This window comes from Eleginops maclovinus, chromosome 6 (genome assembly GCF_036324505.1).
Source record: "Eleginops maclovinus isolate JMC-PN-2008 ecotype Puerto Natales chromosome 6, JC_Emac_rtc_rv5, whole genome shotgun sequence".
NCBI classification, from domain to species: Eukaryota; Metazoa; Chordata; class Actinopteri; order Perciformes; family Eleginopidae; genus Eleginops; species Eleginops maclovinus.
Genome location: NC_086354.1, coordinates 16,935,590 through 16,955,349, shown reverse-complemented (window position 1 = coordinate 16,955,349; position 19,760 = coordinate 16,935,590). Strand labels below are relative to the sequence as shown.

General features: G+C 39.7%; 1 protein-coding gene across 1 annotated transcript; it reads left to right on the top strand.

Annotated features, from left to right (window-relative positions):
- Window positions 1-408: 408 nt before the first annotated feature.
- On the top strand, window positions 409-12,002 carry wnt3a (wingless-type MMTV integration site family, member 3A). Its single transcript, XM_063886144.1, has 4 exons — window positions 409-518; window positions 5,371-5,612; window positions 11,161-11,426; window positions 11,523-12,002. Exons 1-4 carry the CDS (start codon window positions 448-450, stop codon window positions 12,000-12,002), a joined length of 1,059 nt encoding a protein of 352 aa, XP_063742214.1. The 5' UTR covers window positions 409-447.
- The last annotated feature ends 7,758 nt before the right edge of the window (window positions 12,003-19,760 follow it).

Below are 19,760 nucleotides of genomic sequence, written 5' to 3'. Positions count from 1 at the left end.
GGGTTCCGATGTCTATTTAAAACCCCTCAGACCCTCCCTCTCTCCTTTAAACAACATTATATATCACACACACTGCATGCTAATGCGACCAATTCTCAATGAGCACTAAAACACATCTTAAAATTAGCTCATTCTGTTGGGTGAGTGCAAACTGCCTGACAAGGCAACAGAGGAAACATATCATCAGAATTTCCCCTTTGGCAATACCTGCTGATTGGGTCCTAAAAAAGCAAGCAGCTTTTAACTTTTAATATTTGGCTCCCGAGTTCTGCCACGAGTAGTCGCGAAAGATAGATTCTCCCTCAGTGTGTTTTGGAGGAGAGAATTAAAAATCCAGCAGTGCAGATCCGTTTTTCTTTTTTGTCCAATCTTCGGTTAAAATCTCAGTGCGCGTAGGAGCGCGCATGTAGGCTTTCTGCGGGGAGAAGTTTTAGAGAAACTTTAAGGATGATATACCTTGGATGTTTCCTGTTGCTCTGTGGGCTTACGCATGTCATGGCAAGTTATCCCATCTGGTGGTAAGTTTTATATTCATTATATCCCGAACGAATGGTGACATATTATTTTAAAATGTTGAGAATAATTTGATGATCCGCTTTTGTGTTAGTTCGAGTGGTTATGGTTTTTATTTCATTTCTGACAGCAGCGGAACATTTAATTGCATTAATAGTAAAGTTGGTTAGACACGTGTACCATAAACGTTAAGGTAAAGACAAAAAGTGCAAAAAAAGGGGGAAACGTGATTTCATTTGAATTCAATAGCTAAGAACAGACCTGTAGAAACCAAAACCACTTACGAAAAAACGAATCCATGCAAATGTTTCTTCCTTCAATGACTACTTTGTAATGCTATGCACTATGACATTTTCAACATTAACGATGCAATTTTACTCATTGTTTTATTCATAGAGCAGCAGGTGCAAAGTTTGTGTGCATGCAAGTGTGTGTGTTTTTGTGTGTGCGCGTCCACAAGTCTGTGTATGGGGTCAAAGTGGCAGAATATGAAATGCAACCCACACTAAGAACACACACTTACATATGGTCTGTTCTTTGAGTGATTTATATTATTTAAAGTAATTTAATGAGGATACCCAGAAAAGCATTTGACATAGAATAATGTATGTATTCATATCAGACTTGGGACACATATTGCACTTATAAGTTAACATAACTAAAGTTCAAAGAAACAAATTCAACAGTTTTATGTGTGATTACAGCTTTTGCTGTAATGGATATTGTGGGTATGGACTATCACTCTATCACTGATTATTCTCCCATCAGTTTCCTTATGTTCCAACTGTCCTCAGAAATCAGCATCTGATGTCCTTGAATTTTCTTTCTTTTTTTAAACACACAGAAGAACAGAGTTGCTGCAGAAAATGCAATATAAATGATGTCACAGCAGCCTAACTATTCTTCATATAAGAAGCAAACTATTCTATTTAGCACATTTCTTTTCATTTTGGTTTGTTTATAAATGTTTTGTCTCAACGTCTATGAAACAAAGTTTTGTTGTCTTTTGTTGGTCGTACAAGGTTCATCAACCATAACACATGAATCATAAATGTCTTAGTAGGTCTGAATTCACTTCATAAATATAAATATATTTTTTACTTATTATTCTGTCTTTAAATAGTTCTGCGATTTTGGGTGTACCATATTACTTTCCTTAATGGGGCTCCTGGTGGTAATACTGATGAGAAAGTAATTACCCGCACAGCTGGAAGGAAATCCTGATAAAACAGTGGGTGGAAAAAATCAAACCCAAACTAGTCCAAAGTCCTGGTTTTTAAAAGTGAGTGCATCCAGTTACTTTGCATTCTCCTCCAACTTGATGTCTAAATTATTTTTTTGTTTTATCACTGTTACAAGCATCTTTTGCCCTTTTTTCTGTTGATGCCAGTGTTTGCGTTGCCATGTTTTAGGCCAGCTGATTGACACACTTGTGCACCCTGCTTAACAGAGAAAAGAAGGGCTTTTTATTTCATCTCCAAGAGAGCTTTTTTTGTGGAGCCACTTTTGAATGACACAATGGACAGCAGGTTTCCATTCTGTCATTACAAAACTGCAGCAAGTAAAGAACTCACTTATATGTTGATAATTTGATATTGGAGGGTGGGTCTGGTCTTTTATCGAAGACTGTAACTACAGGAGTAAAAGAATGGCAAATAAACTTGAAGTACATTTGCTGTATCACTCCTACCAGTATAAACAGACTTTGACAGCAGAAGTAGCACATGAAGTCACTTTGAGTTGAACATTCTTGACGTAATACTGAAGTTGTTGTTTTTTTCTTGTGAGGCTACTGATGTGTTTTTTGTTTCATAGCAACTCATCCCAAGTCAAATAACGTGGTTCCCTTTGGATTGCTCTCAATACAGCTGCATTGTCTCTCGGTTTTCAAGCGGCATGTCAGCTACCTAAGAGCTTTTTCTTGAGTGAAAAGTAACCTGTGATGTTTTGCTGACAGACTATGCTAAACTTTGCTTCAAGTGGCCATTGGAGCTGCATCACACTCAACCTCTGTGCCACAGTATTCTCCGGGGACCTAGATATGCACTAAGACAGGTTCATGTCTGTCTCTACTCGACCTGCCATGACATAGCCTGGCTGCACCCGCCACCCCCGCCGCCCCCTTCCCTAGTCCACCCCACCTTAGAAGATAAATACCTGGAGGTGAAAGCTTGCCGCACATTCCTTTTCCCAAACATATTCTCTTGATGTCAAAGTCGGCTCCAAGGCCCCAGGGCCCACGAGTAAAGTGGTAATTCTAAGGTACCCTGCTTGGGCTTGCTGAAATATGCATTAAACCTGCGCTGGATACACTTAGATGAGAGGGGGAAAGTCATACTATAACAAAAATTGAATGTGATATATGCTTTTCTTAAGTATTTATTTAAAACAGTTTTAACTAAAGGGTTTATTTGATATCATAAACCTCTTCTTTGTCCACTTGATTTATGATTTTCTCAGTAATTAGAAATAAAGTGAATCAAAACACTCTATACATGACAAACCGAGGGCTGGTATCCAACATTTTGCAACAGCTCCTTTGAAATCAACATAAATCACCCCCGGTTGAACATGCCCTGCCTCCTCTCTTAGGCCATTTCCTAACACAGGAAGAGGTGGCATGGATTACTCAGCCCCACTGAGACAAACTCAGAGACTTGCGTGAGTAGAGCAACCAAAGTCCATTGACTCATGATGGTTTGTTTGACACAGTTCAGGTAGAGGACCTAGCAGAAATCATGCAAAAAGACCCTCACAGGTGTAGTCTTGATGTAGGGCTCATTACAGGCTCTGGTCAAGAGGAGACTCCCACATGACCTTTACTCTGCCCTATTTTCTGCTGTTGGTATACATTAGGTGCTCATTCACTTATGCAAAAGTCTTTGTTAATGATGGAGCTGATGGAAATGGCTTCTAAACCTCATAGGCGTCACATGTTTCCCCACAGAGGAAAAGGAAGCAGAGTAGTACTACTTGTAAAAAATGCTGGCCTGCAGCGCTTGTTTCACCTCCCTTCACTCACAGTAAACATCTCACAATGATGAACTTCTGATAAATTGTTTTACACGGTTTTCTTAACGTTTCATCTCTGTTATGCATGTTAAAAGGCAAACTAAAGTCTGCACGAGTTTGGGATGTATACTCAGGTTTCTGCTGGGAAATATGTGCTTCAGGGTGTGTGGACTGACAAGGGCCAAAGAGAGGCCACTGTGTTATAGGAGTGCTTGTTTACTGATGGAGGTTGCAGACAAACTGCAGACAAAAACGATTTCCTATGGTCCAATTTTCCTTTGCTTGCTTATTAGACTCCTCTTTTATGATTAACTAGAGCAGTCTAGGTCTGTAGAAATTAGACAAAATATTCTGTGAAAGCCAGTGTGAAAGAAAACTCTGATATTTGCCCTGGAGAAATAACTGGTTAACTATCAGTAAATGGTTTACAAACATATTAACCACAGAAAGCATTAAAGTACTATACTGAAAATGAAATTCATTTTGCCTTTACATTTCCCTATATATTTGAGGTCTTCAAGGTCATCCTGTTTTTCTGCCATCCCAAGTGGTCAGCCAGGGGTCAGTTGGCTGAGGAGATCTTTTCTTGGGCTGTGAGCTTTTAAGGAAAGCAGCCTGAGGCCAGTGTCAGGAGTTTCAGTAATCTTGTTGTGATCAGCGATTAGTCCTTGAACAACAGTGAACGGGTCAACGGAGAGTGAGCTAACTGAGCGGCAAGAGACTGCACACCTGCTCTGGCTCTGCCTTCGTGCAACAGCTACAGTAACTATTATCAAGCCCAAATCACTCAGGGAGGATCAGCATACTGCTGCCAGTGTTCGCTCTTTAATAGACAGTTGAGGTGAAATGTAGACTTGTCTCGATTGCCAACAAGCTACTTTGTTGCTACTCTTGCCAAAGATAATAGGCACTCTGCTATTAAATAATCAAGTTGTCAAGATATTGATTTTACCAACATTTTATTTAAAACAAATGGATATCTCCGGTCAGGGGGTCATTAATAGAAAATGTATGTGTTAATCTTAATTATAATAATGTCTTGACATTTAAATGTGTCCTTTGAAAAAACTTAGCTTGCAAGTCAAACCAATTACTCATCTTTAGTTTGAGCCAATAAAGCTCTCTGTGATGTTGAAAAGCCAACAGATCATGTCCAAGCACAGAACAGCAAAATGTTTTGTAAAATTGGGCTAAATTACATATTATTCAATGATACAATGGATATCCCATTTCTATGATTACCAGTCACTAAAAGTCCTAATTGAGAGGACACAGAAAATACAGACAGAAAGACAGAGAGAAAGCAATAAAGGGAACGAGACAGAGAGATGTAATCAGTGAACCAAGTTTGCACTTGTTGTATCCCAGAGTACCTTCCTCAAAGGAAGAGGGGGGTTGGGTTCTGTGTTACACTTAATACACTCTCTGAAGTTTCAATGTAGGGTTTGCACTCTTATTACTCTAAGCCGAAGGCCTGTTAAGTGTGCGGACAGTTAATAACAAGGTGTAGTTTTCCAAGTTGTCAGCTTAAGGTCTATGAAGACCTCTCGATGCATTGTGGACTTTCATCTTAGACAGAAACACTGCTTGCTTCTGTGGCAGCAGGGCTGCAATTTCAATACACACAAAGGCCAGGTGTCTGCAGAGAGGGTAGTTGAAGGGATAAAGAATGGACGTCTAATGGTAGCATCTGATACAGCAAACAAACACAATCAAACTCAGACGCTAAATTACACTGCACCTGGAGAGGGAAATTAGTCTTCCTCTTGGGTTCTGTGAAGTCAATGGATAAAGATAGACAGTGACAAGAAAATCATGACAATGTGACTTCCCCTCTCCTTGTAGGTCACTAGCAGTGGGCCACCAGTACTCTTCGCTGGGCACTCAACCCATCCTATGTGGCAGCATCCCGGGTCTGGTGCCCAAGCAGCTGCGCTTCTGCCGGAATTACGTGGAAATCATGCCCAGTGTGGCCGAGGGGGTGAAGATTGGTATCCAGGAGTGCCAGCACCAGTTCCGAGGCCGACGCTGGAACTGCACCACAGTCAATGACAATCTGGCCATTTTTGGGCCAGTTTTAGATAAAGGTAATGTAACACATCAAAGACATGCATGTGGATTATTATAACCTTTGCTACTTGCCTTCTTTAACATTACCTTAAAATGCTGTTTTCTATTTCATGCAACAAGTCCGTCAGTGTACTTCATTCAGGCTGCCAATATACATGTTTTAACTCCCCCAAAAGATTCTTGGTATTTTAATTTGGCATCATCAACTATGGCTCACATGTGACTAACAATCATTAAAGTAATCAACTACATTCATGTTTTCCAAACCAGGTTTTGAAAGGTTAGACAAAATCAGTGTTTTGCAGCATTTGCAGTGTGCCTCTGATGTGAGAAGTGAGAAAAAGAATATGAAAATACGAGGGCAGCATACGTATTTCCTAAACAAACCAATTAATAGGCCTATAGTTCCTTCATGCAAGACCTACTTGTATGTAAATACTTCAATAATAGTAGAAAACAATAAAGCTATTACTTATTGCACGTGTACACCCACCATACCTCTTACTTTGGTGATGCTCTCTGACCCTACTTCCCCCAAATTATGTTTATGGTACTTCAAAGCAGCTGCAAAAAGACTGGAACTGAGAAATAGAAAGTGACCTAATATATCTTTGTGTTGATTAACTTCTCCAACACAATTCTATATTCTCTCCGTCTTGTATTTGCATTAGAAAAGCTGCACTCCCTGTGTGCATCATTCATTATGCTCATTCAAATCCTTGTTTAAATAGACCTTGGACTGAACAAGCTCTGAGCAGCCTGTATGCCTGAAATAATGTACACAATTAGAAGAGTGAGTTCTGTCTTGTTAGAGTTTTCTTTAGGAGGGAATCCCCTGTGATTGTTCTGCTGCACAATCCTCTGAAGTGATTTACACAAGACTGTAAACCGGAATTTTTCAAAATACATTTTTCCCATTAGATTCTGTGATTATGTATTAGGACTTTTAAGTGTATGTCAAGTCTGGTCTACTTATGGGCTCAGGTAGCAGAAATCCCCACTGTGCTGGGAGGCATATTATGTTACCTCCAGACAGAGCCAGCCTAGTGGTTTTGGTCTGTTGTCTTTAGCTTCTTATTTAACAAACAGAAGTGAGTGTATCAATCTTATTATCAACTCTATGTAAGAAAGCAAATGAGGGGTGTTTCCAAAAAGTATTCCTTTAACTCCTCATGTGAGTAGAGCAGAAGCATTTGTTATGATGGAGTTCTATGATGCTCTTTTTTGTCTTTACTTTTAGTTATCTGTCTCCTCTGCCTAAATCTAAAATGAGTTACAGGCTCCAAAATTGAGAATGAGCGCCAAACATAAGGGTTTAGGGTCGAAGATCTTAACCTGTCATCTAGTTTACAGAAGATTGATGCAAACACAGGGGGTTGGAGGTTACTTAGGGCAATTGCTTTTAATAAACTCCTGAGCCAGTTGATAGAAGAGGCTTGAGCTCAAGTAGGTGGCTAACGATAGGGGTTCACAATCCGAGCCCTATTGTGGTGCAAAATGCCACCACATCGCTCCCATTGCCGCCCCTCCCAGGCCTAAATTGCAGGGGTACTGAGCGGAAAGAGGAGGCAGCTACTGGGCTTTAGTAAATCATTTTGATTGGATTAAGGTCACTGAGGCCCTTAATAATGTGAGAGGTCAAAGTGGCTGGATTAAGTGCCTTTGTCAGAGGCCAATGAGAGTGACTCAGGGGCTCACAGGCCTTTGATAGGTCATAGTAGGAGAGGGCTTCCATTTCATTGGATTTGATTGATGCTGGTGTTTGTCTGTGCAACAGGACCATTGTCCTCACTGGTGTCTGTTTGTCTGCGAATCAGACTGTTGTGTGTCGGTTTCCTCCTGCCTTTTTAGGGTCCAAAGCTGAAAGGAGGAGTAGGCGCCTTTATTGGCTTCAGGGGCTTAGTTCCTATCAGTTAGCACATCACTGCCCATGCCCTACTCATCTTCACAGAGGACATTATAAGTTCGTTTTACAGAGGTGGATTAAGCACTGGATAAGTACTTAAAGAATAAAGAACATGGGCTATTACGGAAGGCCATTCTGTAAATTGAATTGAGACTAGTTTAAAATAATAGAATTTAAACATTTTTTGTTGTCTGCTTGGATCACTTGACTGCCAAATGTGATCAGACATTGGCTTGAAAACACACAAACACTCATCCATCTAAAACACACTTTCACTCACACTCTTACCAAAATTCATGCATTAAAACATAAAATAGTTCAGTTTTTCTTGCTTTTAAAATAGACACATACTTCTCCTATGTGCATGTTCTCTCTCCCTTCCACATAGTCTGATCCTCTCTCTATGTTTTTCTCTCACTCCACACCCCAAATCATGAGCCCTACCTGCAGGCTATGTCTGCGTCAGCACTCATTAATTTACATTAACTAAAGTGTCAAAACATGCACTGCTGGAATCTGCCTGTGATGAAAGGACATAGAAAGCTGTGCAGGTGTTCTTAGTCCTTGGAGCCGAACCCAGAGCTGTTTCTGCATTCTTTGCAGAACACCTACCTATATGGGTATAATCATGCTCAAGTTTATGAGTCATATGATAGAATTAGTTAGGGCAACTTTGTTACAAAAAGTGGACAGCTACTATTTTGCGGCTGTTACCACCCACACAGGTATAGACATGCAGCATCACTATTCTACTTGAAACCATTAAATGTAAATGAGGTTTACAGGAAACTCCTATTACGTAATATACAAAGCATGTGGAATGGATTGCTAGGTTTCATACTTTTGTAGCTCTGACTTATCAAACCTAATTCCTTAGTTACCTCCGCTTTGTCCGCAGTCACCAGGAAATCCACCTGATAAATTACCCTAAATTATTAAGTCCCCACTAAGCTAACTAGGAAAAGGTCAGGGGATGTGGGTTGTGACCTATGACCTGAGGATGAGAAAGTGTAACTATTTAGGATGGGCTAAGAGGTCTATGCTTCTCATGAGACGTATGTCTCTCCATTCTGGGGGAGGGAAACTAGCACACCAGTATATCATTAACTCTGGGCAAGAAAGAAAGAAGGGGGTGTGGTAAATGGAGTTGATGGGGGGACCTTAGCCCCACTCCCTGCTGGGCACTGCTCTGAGCACAATATCTTCGCAACCATGAGATTAAGCAGGAGAAAAAGTGCTTTTCCCCATTCACACGCCCTTTAGATTGTTTTATTAAACCATTTGAATAGGGATTTCCCCGTCTGCCGACAAGCGGGGTCCAGCCAATGCATAGTTCTCTGTTGCTATGACTTAACTTGGTCCCCACTAATCACCGGCCAGGGCAAATTTCATATAAAATATCTGGGGCCATTGTGGAACTAACACAGCGTGACAGTGGCAGCACAATAGGGGATTCAACCCCCCAGCAGGTTGTAGGGACCACTCGGCCTGCCAGGGTCTGGCAAAGTTTGGTGGAGGAGCATTGTTGGAGTAAGAGTGTCCTGAAATACCATAAATTGGTCGTAAAATCAAGAAAAGATGAGAAACTAATGTACCGTAAGAGCTGTGGTTTCCAGGTCAAGTAAGTGCTGTTACAGGGCTTGATAACCACTCTATAGGTTATTTGAAACACCAAGCATCGTACAGAAGTAGTAGATTGAGTAAAAATGTAATTATTCCTTAAACTTTGGTTGACTTTTAGATACAAAGTTTGGGTTTTTCAACAAAAAAGAAATTGTCTTGCAACTGGAACTAGGTGTACACTTTGGGTTTGAGGTGAGTGGAGTAATACCTTTTATATAAACCTTTGAATCTGTGTTATCTATTAGCAAAAATATTTTAGTAATATGTTATAATATTTTTTTTTAAATGATTTCATCAACTTTAAGATATTGCTTTGCATGGACAGTATCACCGTTGCTTGGCATTGTAATGTAAATACTTCAATTAAGTTTGACATGTTAGATCATCACCAGGTTTTCTGGGGAGAAATCAAGGATTTATTGAAGAGATTGGGAGGGTTAAAAGAAGTCTACAACTTTAAAGACCTACAGAGACACTAGGTTATATTAAATGTGCCCCGATTGTTCTCCTATACTCAATTCATCCCAAGATAATGCTCTTTACCTCTTCCAATTGAACTCCTCAACCTCCTTATGTTGTATGTTCCACAGAATTATTTCCAGTCATCCATAAGGTTACGTATTCAAAGGAGTTCACCAAGGTTCAATTTCGGGTCCACATTTCTTCACGCCTTTTGTCAAAACTGACATTTTGTGACTCCCAAAATGTTATTATATTTCTATGCTGATGATACATTGTTGTGTAGCAGAGAAAAGTCTAATCAAACTGATCCAACTTGCGAGGGGAGGCTTTTTCCCCTACTAAAATGAATGTAGAACTTATGCCTCAGACACTACTAATTTGTGGTCCCAAAATTGTTTTGTGATTCATGTTATGAATCACTGTCGAAATATTTCAGCCCAGAGACCCCTTGATTGCAATAGAAAATAATTCTAAATCGAAGTGAAATGATCAGTGGTAGATGCAGTAAGTGGGATTCCAGGAATGAGAGCAGAGGTTTGGAGGTATTGTGAACACAAGTTACCTTGTGGGTTGACAATAGCAGTATGAAGTGGGTGGTGGAGGATGCCAGTAGACCTTTTCTCTTGCATCATTGTTCCTAATGCCCTTTAGTCCTCAAACTGGTTGGAACCTGCTGTAAGGGAGGAGCTCATACTACATTTAGCTTTATACTCCTTTTCGTTCTTTCCCTCTGTCGTTTTTGTTCTTTAGACAGAACTATGTACGGCCTATTTATGTATTGATCGCACACAAAAACACAAACAGATTTGCAGATACACAACCCCAGATTTCACTATTGATCCCTTTTTAACATTTCTTTCATTTCTGATTGTTCATTTCGTATTAGCACCTGGTGTTTCTATATTCTTTATCATGTTTTCTACATCTTTTTTCTTGTGATCAAACCATACAAATGCACATATCCAGCAACATCCTTGTCCAAATGAATTTGAACACTGTCTTCTGGCTTTAAATGGGAAATGTTGTTTGGTATTGCATATGTGGACACTACAATGCCATCTCCATGTTGTGTCTATGATATGTCCCCACAGTGTGAGGCAGTTTCCTAACCTTTCAAAAGCTTAATTGAGTCTCTTAATTATAGGCCTGTCAGCCCCGTCTCTTCCTCTCATCTCTCTGGAAGATCCTGATCCCTCTGAGTCATCAGTTAGCTATGTTAGACAGAGGCATAGAGGCCATGCTAGCCTTATTTAGAGACAGGACGATTGATGTCTGGGCTGAATGACCACAATCTCAGCTTACATCTCAGTAGATAGAAGGCAACGATATTAATGTAAATGGCAGCATTTTTAGTTTGTTTACATTTTCCTGTTGGCCTGGATTGAAAATTATTTCCCATGCAATCACACAAGACCAAACACGAGCAGTAATCCACATAAACATGTCGTGACCTTCATTCTCTGGCAGTTATAGGACAACTTCTCTAGAAATTGAATCCTGAAAATAATCATTAGCAAGTTATGTGTGCAGGATGTTAACTTTTGACTTACAGATATTTGAACTTCTCTTTCCAGCTACTCGAGAGTCAGCATTTGTTCATGCCATTGCCTCGGCGGGAGTGGCATTTGCAGTGACCCGTGCCTGCGCTGATGGTTCAGCCACCATCTGCGGATGTGACACACGCCACAAAGGCCCCCCTGGCGAGGGATGGAAGTGGGGTGGATGCAGCGAGGATGTGGACTTTGGGAGCATGGTTTCCAGGGAGTTTGCTGATGCGAGGGAGAATCGCCCTGATGCACGCTCCGCCATGAACCGCCACAACAATGAGGCAGGGAGAATGGTGAGTTTTTCTAAAAAAGCTATTTTTTCTGATTGTGTGTAGCATTTTTTTCTTCTTTCAGATATTTGACTGACAAATACATTTTTTCATCCTTAGTCCCTCAACGACAACATGTTTCTCAAGTGTAAGTGCCATGGGCTGTCAGGCAGCTGCGAGGTCAAGACGTGCTGGTGGTCTCAGCCTGACTTCAGAGTTATTGGCGACTACATGAAGGATAAGTATGACAGCGCATCAGAGATGGTGGTGGAGAAACACAAGGAGTCCCGTGGATGGGTTGAGACCCTGAGACCAAAATACAACTACTTCAAACCCCCAACAGAGCGCGACCTGGTTTACTATGAAAGCTCCCCCAATTTCTGTGACCCCAATCCTGAGACCGGCTCCTTTGGCACCCGTGATCGTATCTGCAACCTGACGTCCCATGGTATAGATGGGTGTGACCTGCTCTGCTGCGGCAGAGGTCATAACACAAGGACTGAGAAGAGAAAGGAGAAGTGTCACTGTATTTTCCACTGGTGCTGCTACGTCAGCTGTCAGGAGTGTGTGAGAGTCTATGATGTGCACACCTGCAAATAAGGAATATGTGATTCCTGCCTTTTTCTCACCAAAATTGAAAGACTTCATTGGGCAGATTCACAAATACAGCAACTTATATATAAGACATGAGAGACTGTAAAGCTGTGCGACCTGTCCATGGACTCCAGTGGCAGATATACAGCCTTGTATTTTCTGATGAAAAGAGCCAGTCAATGCCTTGATCAACTGAAAGTGTTGACTAAATGTTGACATCACAAAACTCCATTCATGTGAACTGATATGATGGCGATGATGACAACAATGTTGATATCTCTAGCGATGACGAAAGACTTTTGATGTACTGATGTAGGAAAGGAGAAATGTGGGCCGATTGACAAACACCATATTGGTGATTTTTTATTCTTTCCTGTATTCCAAGTTGATAATTTTTTAAGAATAGTACAGCACTGCCAATCCTTTCAAGTCGATGGGACAAACTATGAAAGTGTCCCATGTTTTTATGTTCATTCATAACTTGTTTTTTCCACAACAAGTGACAACTTACATGAACAGACATTCAATAGCATGCGCTCTCCTCCTCAACATTATATGTATGTGTATATCTGAAAACTAACATTGTCGTTGTGTGAGTGAGTTTTTTTTAATAGTGTTAATATGTTACTGATGTTTGGGTAAGAATGCACTTGCACCTGAGTGAATGTAGTTATTATGCTGCAATGTGTTTACATATGCTCAAATTAGTTAAGCTAACTAGTTAATCTGAACCATTTCAAAACAAGAATATACACATTTCCGGAAACACCTATAAACACTGGAAGCTTTTTGTTAGGAGTAACAATGCTTTGAAAAACACCAACAGTTATGACCAAAAAGACAAGAAAGTGAAACCCCTGTGTGTCTGCGGTAGTCAGAGAGCTGTAAATAAATCTGAAAGGTCAGCACTTGTTGAAAAATATGAAGCATGTTCTCCTTGTTTTTATCAGTATTAGCAATGTCTCATGGGACTGGATGTGGGGAAAGCTGTTATTTATAAAAGGGATACTCCCACTATATTTTTGTTTTATTTACACATATATAACATTCTTTTATTTGGTATTTGATGGAATAGAGGTCTGAACTCCCCAGCAAAATAAACACAAATGGCAAACAAACCACAAAATATGCTGCATCATTAGAGCTCTGTATAATGCAGTTTAGTTTGCATTTGACTTAAAATGATTCTGACGATTCTCAGCCTTGGCTCATTGTTCTCCAACTTAAACCACAAGCAGCATGACTGAAACTATCAATTCTTCCCTTATTTTAATGCTGCTAAATAATGATAATATTTTGTGTGTATGTGTGTGTGTGAGTTTATGTCCTTACATAGAGTATGTTATTGTTTATTTGTGTTCATTGTGTATTCTTGCATGTATTTGATTCTTTCTGTGAAAGAAACCTATCATATGTAGTTTGGAGGAAAAAAAAATGTGAAGTTTTGACTAATTCTTGCATACAGTAATTCCCATTTTAACCAAATAGACCCAAATAGAGTTTATGTTATTTTAGTTGCATATGGTTTTGTAGTCATGCTAAACACCAGAGCAAAGATGATTTATGTTGCCCTCCCTTCATTTGAAAAACAATACAACAAAGTATTTATTTATTTGGAAAGTGAAAAACTACTGAAAGATGAGAAGGAATGTGTATGAAAACGTGCTACTGCCATTTCACTGATATCATCAACTATAAATGTGTAAAGCTACTGATAAATTATTGTTTACAGCCAATGTAATGCTACATCTCAGGCATGTATCGTTTCATTGCCCACCATGACTTTTCATCTTGACTGAAAATATACATAAAGGGCCATAATCACTTTCACATTTTAAGTCATCTATAATAAAGTACACAGCAGCCATTATTAGTACAAGACCTGTTAAAATGGCTCTATTACTGTAAACGTCATTTGTGATTGATTGCTTGTGTGGACAATTTGCTTACGTTCTAATTTTTCTTAAAATCCAAAGTTTTGTACAAACTAGTTTTTTGCATTTTTATGGATTTCTAAAATTTGATGTTTTTTTATAATTATTTATTTTATGCTATGTACATATTAGTAAGTAAAAGTATATATTTGCAAAATACATTTTTTTTGAAACAGTGTTGTGACTTGTAACGCTGTAGCCTTTTTACCTCATCTCTGTTTTTCCACTGACTGCACACAGGTATCGTTTGTCTTACTGCCTGTCGTAGATTTCTAAAGTTAACTCTGTAACACCAAAATAAAGCAACATAAACAACCAAACGTGTTCTATTATCTATGAATGAAGTGAATGTGTGATGCATTATGAAGTAGCTAACATTATTCAGTCACTAGATGTCTTGGACAATGAAAAGAAGCGCTATGACACCATTTTCGCTGCTTTTATGTTGAGAGGACTTGTGATACACACTCAACTTCTGAAGGGTGTAAAGTAATGGTAAAAGGTTTGAAACTTCTAAGATGATTTGTTTGGTCAGTTCCCTTATTGAATTATTAATAAATAATAATGGCAACAGTGCTGTAGAAATGCTTTGAAGTTCATGCAATGTCTTGTTGTCACGTTCATAAATGTGTTGCGGGTCTCAATTGTGAGAGATTAAGAATATAGTTCAGGCAACAGTATATAGTATTGTGCATTTTAATGATTCAAAGTATGGTCATTTCAGGGTCAAACGTATGGTATCCTTAAAACAAAACAAAAATCTCATCAAAATAAAATGTGTTTTGGACAATAAACAGAAGCATTAAAAGTCCCTCCACAAACGTTGAACTCTTTTTATGACATTTATATACGTGAGCCCATAGCTAGCACATAAGACACAGTCAAGAAGTTCCCGTGTTTATTACCTATATCAGCTGCAAGACCGTGTCTGCAGATGGCACAACACCTACAACAGATAAAGCTGATGCCTGAATGAATGTAAAATCTAATCACAGTCACGCACTCACGGTATGGACAAGTTGTCAGTCGTGAAGACTAATAGATTTAGGCCATAATGCCCAAAACATGGGCTGTGGATCCACATTTGACGAAAGAAGAATAAAATAAAGCTGAGCTAATAATGTGATTCCTGAGAGACTGCAGAAGCCAACTGTGCTTTTTGGAGAAACAATAATACCAGAAAAGAAAAATGCGATGAGAGTTAAGAAATAGATGGAGCTTTGTAGAAGAAAAAGACCTGATCTCAAGATAGATTAGGGGTTGGATGTGAATAGAGCCCACCAGTGCTCCGGCTCAGCCGCTGGACCCCTGATAGTCTTTGAGCCCTGCAACAATGTCACCACCAGAGGCCAGGTCTCACTGCTATCTAACCCCATTATCTCAAAGAAAGATTGATACACACCCCCTCCAGAGTGGAAGCACCACAAAAAGTGATACCCTTCCGTTTTCATTCATGTGGATTCATTTGTCTGCCCACCCTCACATACTATATTTTAAGCCGTCTTTCACAGTTTGTCCAATGACTGAGACTCATTACTTTGGAATACTTATTTTTCCAGACATTCATAAAAAAATGCTATGGCATTTAAATCCTGCCTCATGATGGGAAATGAAAAAAGACTTGTTGAAGACTCTGTTGTGTATAAAGCCCTGGGAGCCAGCCAGGTTCAGGTTTGGTTTAGTGACTGGGAGGCTGTCAGAAGCTCATTCCACACCTCGACCTTTGACACTTTTCACACCATCTGAATGGGAGAAAACAAGTACAAAACATGAAACAGATCACAGGATGGACAGAAACTCCGGCCCTGCAGCAACGCTGTCTTTTGGCTGAAGGAAATGGGCCCTTCCCTTCAGACTAGACCCACCTAGTAGCTTTGTCACCCAAGTGAGAGGTACATTGTTAGCAGATAGTTGCCAGATGAGGCTACGGTGGCTGCAGTGAGAGAGATAGCATCCTGACTGTGAGAACTTTGACGCGACGAGAGGCACCACCCAATAACCATATAAATGGGAGACAATGAACCTAATTGCAATCAGTGTCCTCTTTTATTTTTCACCCTGACATTCACAGGAGATCACTGCATGCATTTAAATAAAGCAGTGTTGTTGAGGGGCAGACCGACATACAGTGGGCTGGCGCAAAGGCCCACACTCAGATGCCATGATGCACATGCTCCCACAGAGGTAACACTTGGTTACAGCCAGCTTTCACTATTCCTTGCACTAGGTCTTTTGATGTTTTGAAGATTAAAATAACTTATAACGAACATGCAGACTAGTATTGATAACTATTATGTTTGAATTGAGGTTTTATCTGCATGCCAAAAGCAGAGATGCATCAAAAGTCTATAAATCAGAGAGCTGCTGAAATGCTGACTGCAGCTTTAAAGAATGTCATTCTCAAAGCTCTTCTTGTTTCTAGGTCATACACAGCAAAGGTGATGGGCTAAAGCTGCACTACAGAGAAGTGTGTGGGCATGTCATTATGTTACTGACTTTGAAGCTGGCCTATTGATGTCTATGTGTTTTCTGTCTGAAATGAGATCATTCCCTTGGATTCAGTACATATATTTAAGACATGTAACACATCAGACCTGCCTGATCATAAAATCATTTTTAAAATAAATATTGCATAGAAGAACTTTGGTATACTGCCAGTTTAAATTTGAAAAGGTGTCCCATGTTATCAGGGTATTTGACTCTCAAATTATACTAATACTAACTAATCCCGCAGAAAATCACTTTAATTTGCCTCATTTGTTCTGTTTTCATATGGCCTGCAAGTGATATTTCTCACTTCTATTTTCTAAATAAATAGATCCTGACAACACTCGCACCTTTATCTAACACTTCAGCCATTAAATTCTAACTTAAGATCCACCAATGTGTTGTTTATCACACAATACTAATCACTGTTTTTCCAAATTTGGAACAACAGACACACTGCAGCCAGACAAAATAATATTCTACATATAATTCTGTCGACACAAAACACATTCTCTGATGGAAACATCTGAACATCTGGAGCCATCATGGCATTACATTTTCTCTTTTACAGCCAGGGAGGGGAATGTGTGAAGTGCGTCACCTAACATGAATGAGGATGATGGGTGATCTGTAAGATTTCTATAGAGGACAGCCATCATTTGAAGAGATGTAGCACCTGTAAAGCAGCCTTATCCCTGTTTGAAGTGCATGTTTGTATTGTTGAAGCCAACAAAGGACTTTTTGCCACCTCTGTACTTAGAAGAGAACATTAGTCAAACTGGGGGTGGAACCAAGGGGGGATGATATGGGAGACGTACTTAGGCTCTATACGGTGTGCAGGTGTGTGTTTGCACATGCATGCTTGTTCATTCGGTTACTCCACTGACTGCCCTGACTCTTCAGTTTAAGGAAGAGTTCTTGTAAGGGAGCCCTCTGTGTTCAGGTATGCTACTGTAAGATGTTGTCTGGTGGTGGTGGTGGTAGGCTGCTGAGCCTGGAGGTTGACAAGGGGTCATCCTGCAGATCAATGCAGGCCTGGGTTGTAGTAGGGAGGAGGAGGTTGACATGATCATTCATTAGTCACCTTTTCACCTCCCTGTAGCTCAGAGCGGTTCAGCAGGTAGGAAGACCATGTTTGCATTTCCAGAAGCATCTTCAGTCATCATTTGTTCTTTCTCTCATCTTCATGTTGTGGTCTAAGATTTTATATTTACAGTTCTCTTATAATGCCATGAAAAGTTAATCCTAATTGTTGGAGTTGTCATTGGGTTATTATGTGTGTCACAATGTCTTTTACATAATTACAAATGTACAACTTAGCTATGAACAGATCCTTTTGACTTGAAGCCACATACAGCTCTATAGATAAATGATTAAAAAAAACATAGTTTTCTTTGCAGAGTAAAAGTCTTCTCAAACTTCTTCTTCTTCTGTGTGATTTTGTGGTAGTTGGAATCAATAAGTTTTGCATCACCACCACCTGTCTTGCTGGGCTGACCCTTGCCCAATCTGATCTGGCAATGAGAAGGCAGAATTCAAAAGAAGTTCCTGAATGTAAAGCGAGAATAGTGAAAATTGCTCACTGTTCCTGAAAAGTAATACTGATACACTGAAAAAACTGTAACGTTGCCTTTAATTAAAGGAATGATGTCAACAAATTTGACATAACTGTATTAAGGTAGTTGAAAGCAATGATATTAAGTTTAAAGAACAAACTATTAGGTTCAGATTAATATTATTGCTTGTAACTAACTTAATACAGTGATGTGAAATTTGTTGACATAATAGATAAAGTCAACGTTTCAGTTTTTTTGGCGTAGTTAACTATATAACTCATATCCCTTACATTTTTATGTTCAGAGCAAACAACAGAAGGAACAAATAAAACTTGGGAAACACTTTTATTGTTTCAATGAACACTGCAAGTAACCTCAATGTAAATGTATTGACACACAAAAACAACCACCAACAAACACCCTTCTGTTTTCCTGCATCTTTACATACAACGTCTCAACTGGCAAACAACTCATGCAAATCTGAAAGAATTTGATTTATGTTGTATTGGTCAATGCTTCAATAACACATAACCGGTTCACTTGAGTTTCTCATGAATCAACATTTTTTAGGTGCTTAATTGTTTGTGATTAAAAAACATCAGCTTGTTTTGGACATGAAGCCAAAATAAAAAGGGAATACAAAAGATACATGCATGTCTATATTGATCTGCATTATGTGGACATGTACTGAGTGAGTGAGATTGGGTGTATCAATTACAAGGTGACTAGCAGTGTAGAGGAGCGGGGTTATCATTAGCAGGGACTGGCGCTGGCCTCTGGTAGTTCCAGTAATTACCTCACAAAGGGTGGTGCTTGCCTTCCCACTGCTTTTCCCACACTGCACTCCAGGCTCAGAATTCCAATCGGCCCCAGACCTGCAATCTCCTCGGTTTTAGACAGCAAATTACTGACAAGTCCCATTCTTCACAGAACTGTAATTGCTTTTTAGTGCTGTTTTTATTGAGGCAACCCCAACCCCCTTGCCCTTCCCTCAATAAAGCTAAGTCAGGGAAGGGGCGAAGGGTTAATATAGATAGCATTAGTACCTAATTGGAAGGTCTCGGCATGCAGGAAAGTTTCACATAAGTCCTGTCATCGTTTCATCTTATCCGGGCCTTGATTGAATGTAACTGTGATACTGCATTGCATGTAGTTTGTATTGTTATCAAGAGAGATTTGTTTTCATTATAATTAATATGTTCCTCATTCGTCATGAAGTTACATGAATCTCCGCAAAACTGCTTCTGCGTGTGTCTGCTCCAGAGAAGTGATGTAATTTAGGCTCTTCACATCCAATACAAAGAGAGGCACTGAGCATCTTGGCTACTCTACGACTTAAATCACTTTGTGTTGTCTTTCCCACCCCTGCGCATTACTCTCTCAATGTATTACTTTGTGGAAATCATTAGTCTCCATGTCAATACAAGCTCGGAGCAGAGAAAACATCTCATTATGGGACTTAAAGAGATCCGTAGCATTCTCGGCTCCGTCAAGCTGTTCTTCCTTTCTTCAATATAGTTTCTTTCCTTTCACTCAGAGGACAAATTCTCAACGTTCCAATGCCGGACAACCAAACAGTTGCCATTTGAAATGAGAAAAAGAGGAAGAATGGAAAATGGTCGAGGGATTAGAGGATCTAAACAGGATAAAGGGATAGGAGATTCTTGGTGTGATCCAGTTTAGTTTGAAAGATGGAGGGTCTTAACAAGGATTTGAGACTTTAGAATTCATTGTGCCATTATTTCCATCCTGTGCAGTTTCATCTAAATTGTTTGCCGTTTTGAGGC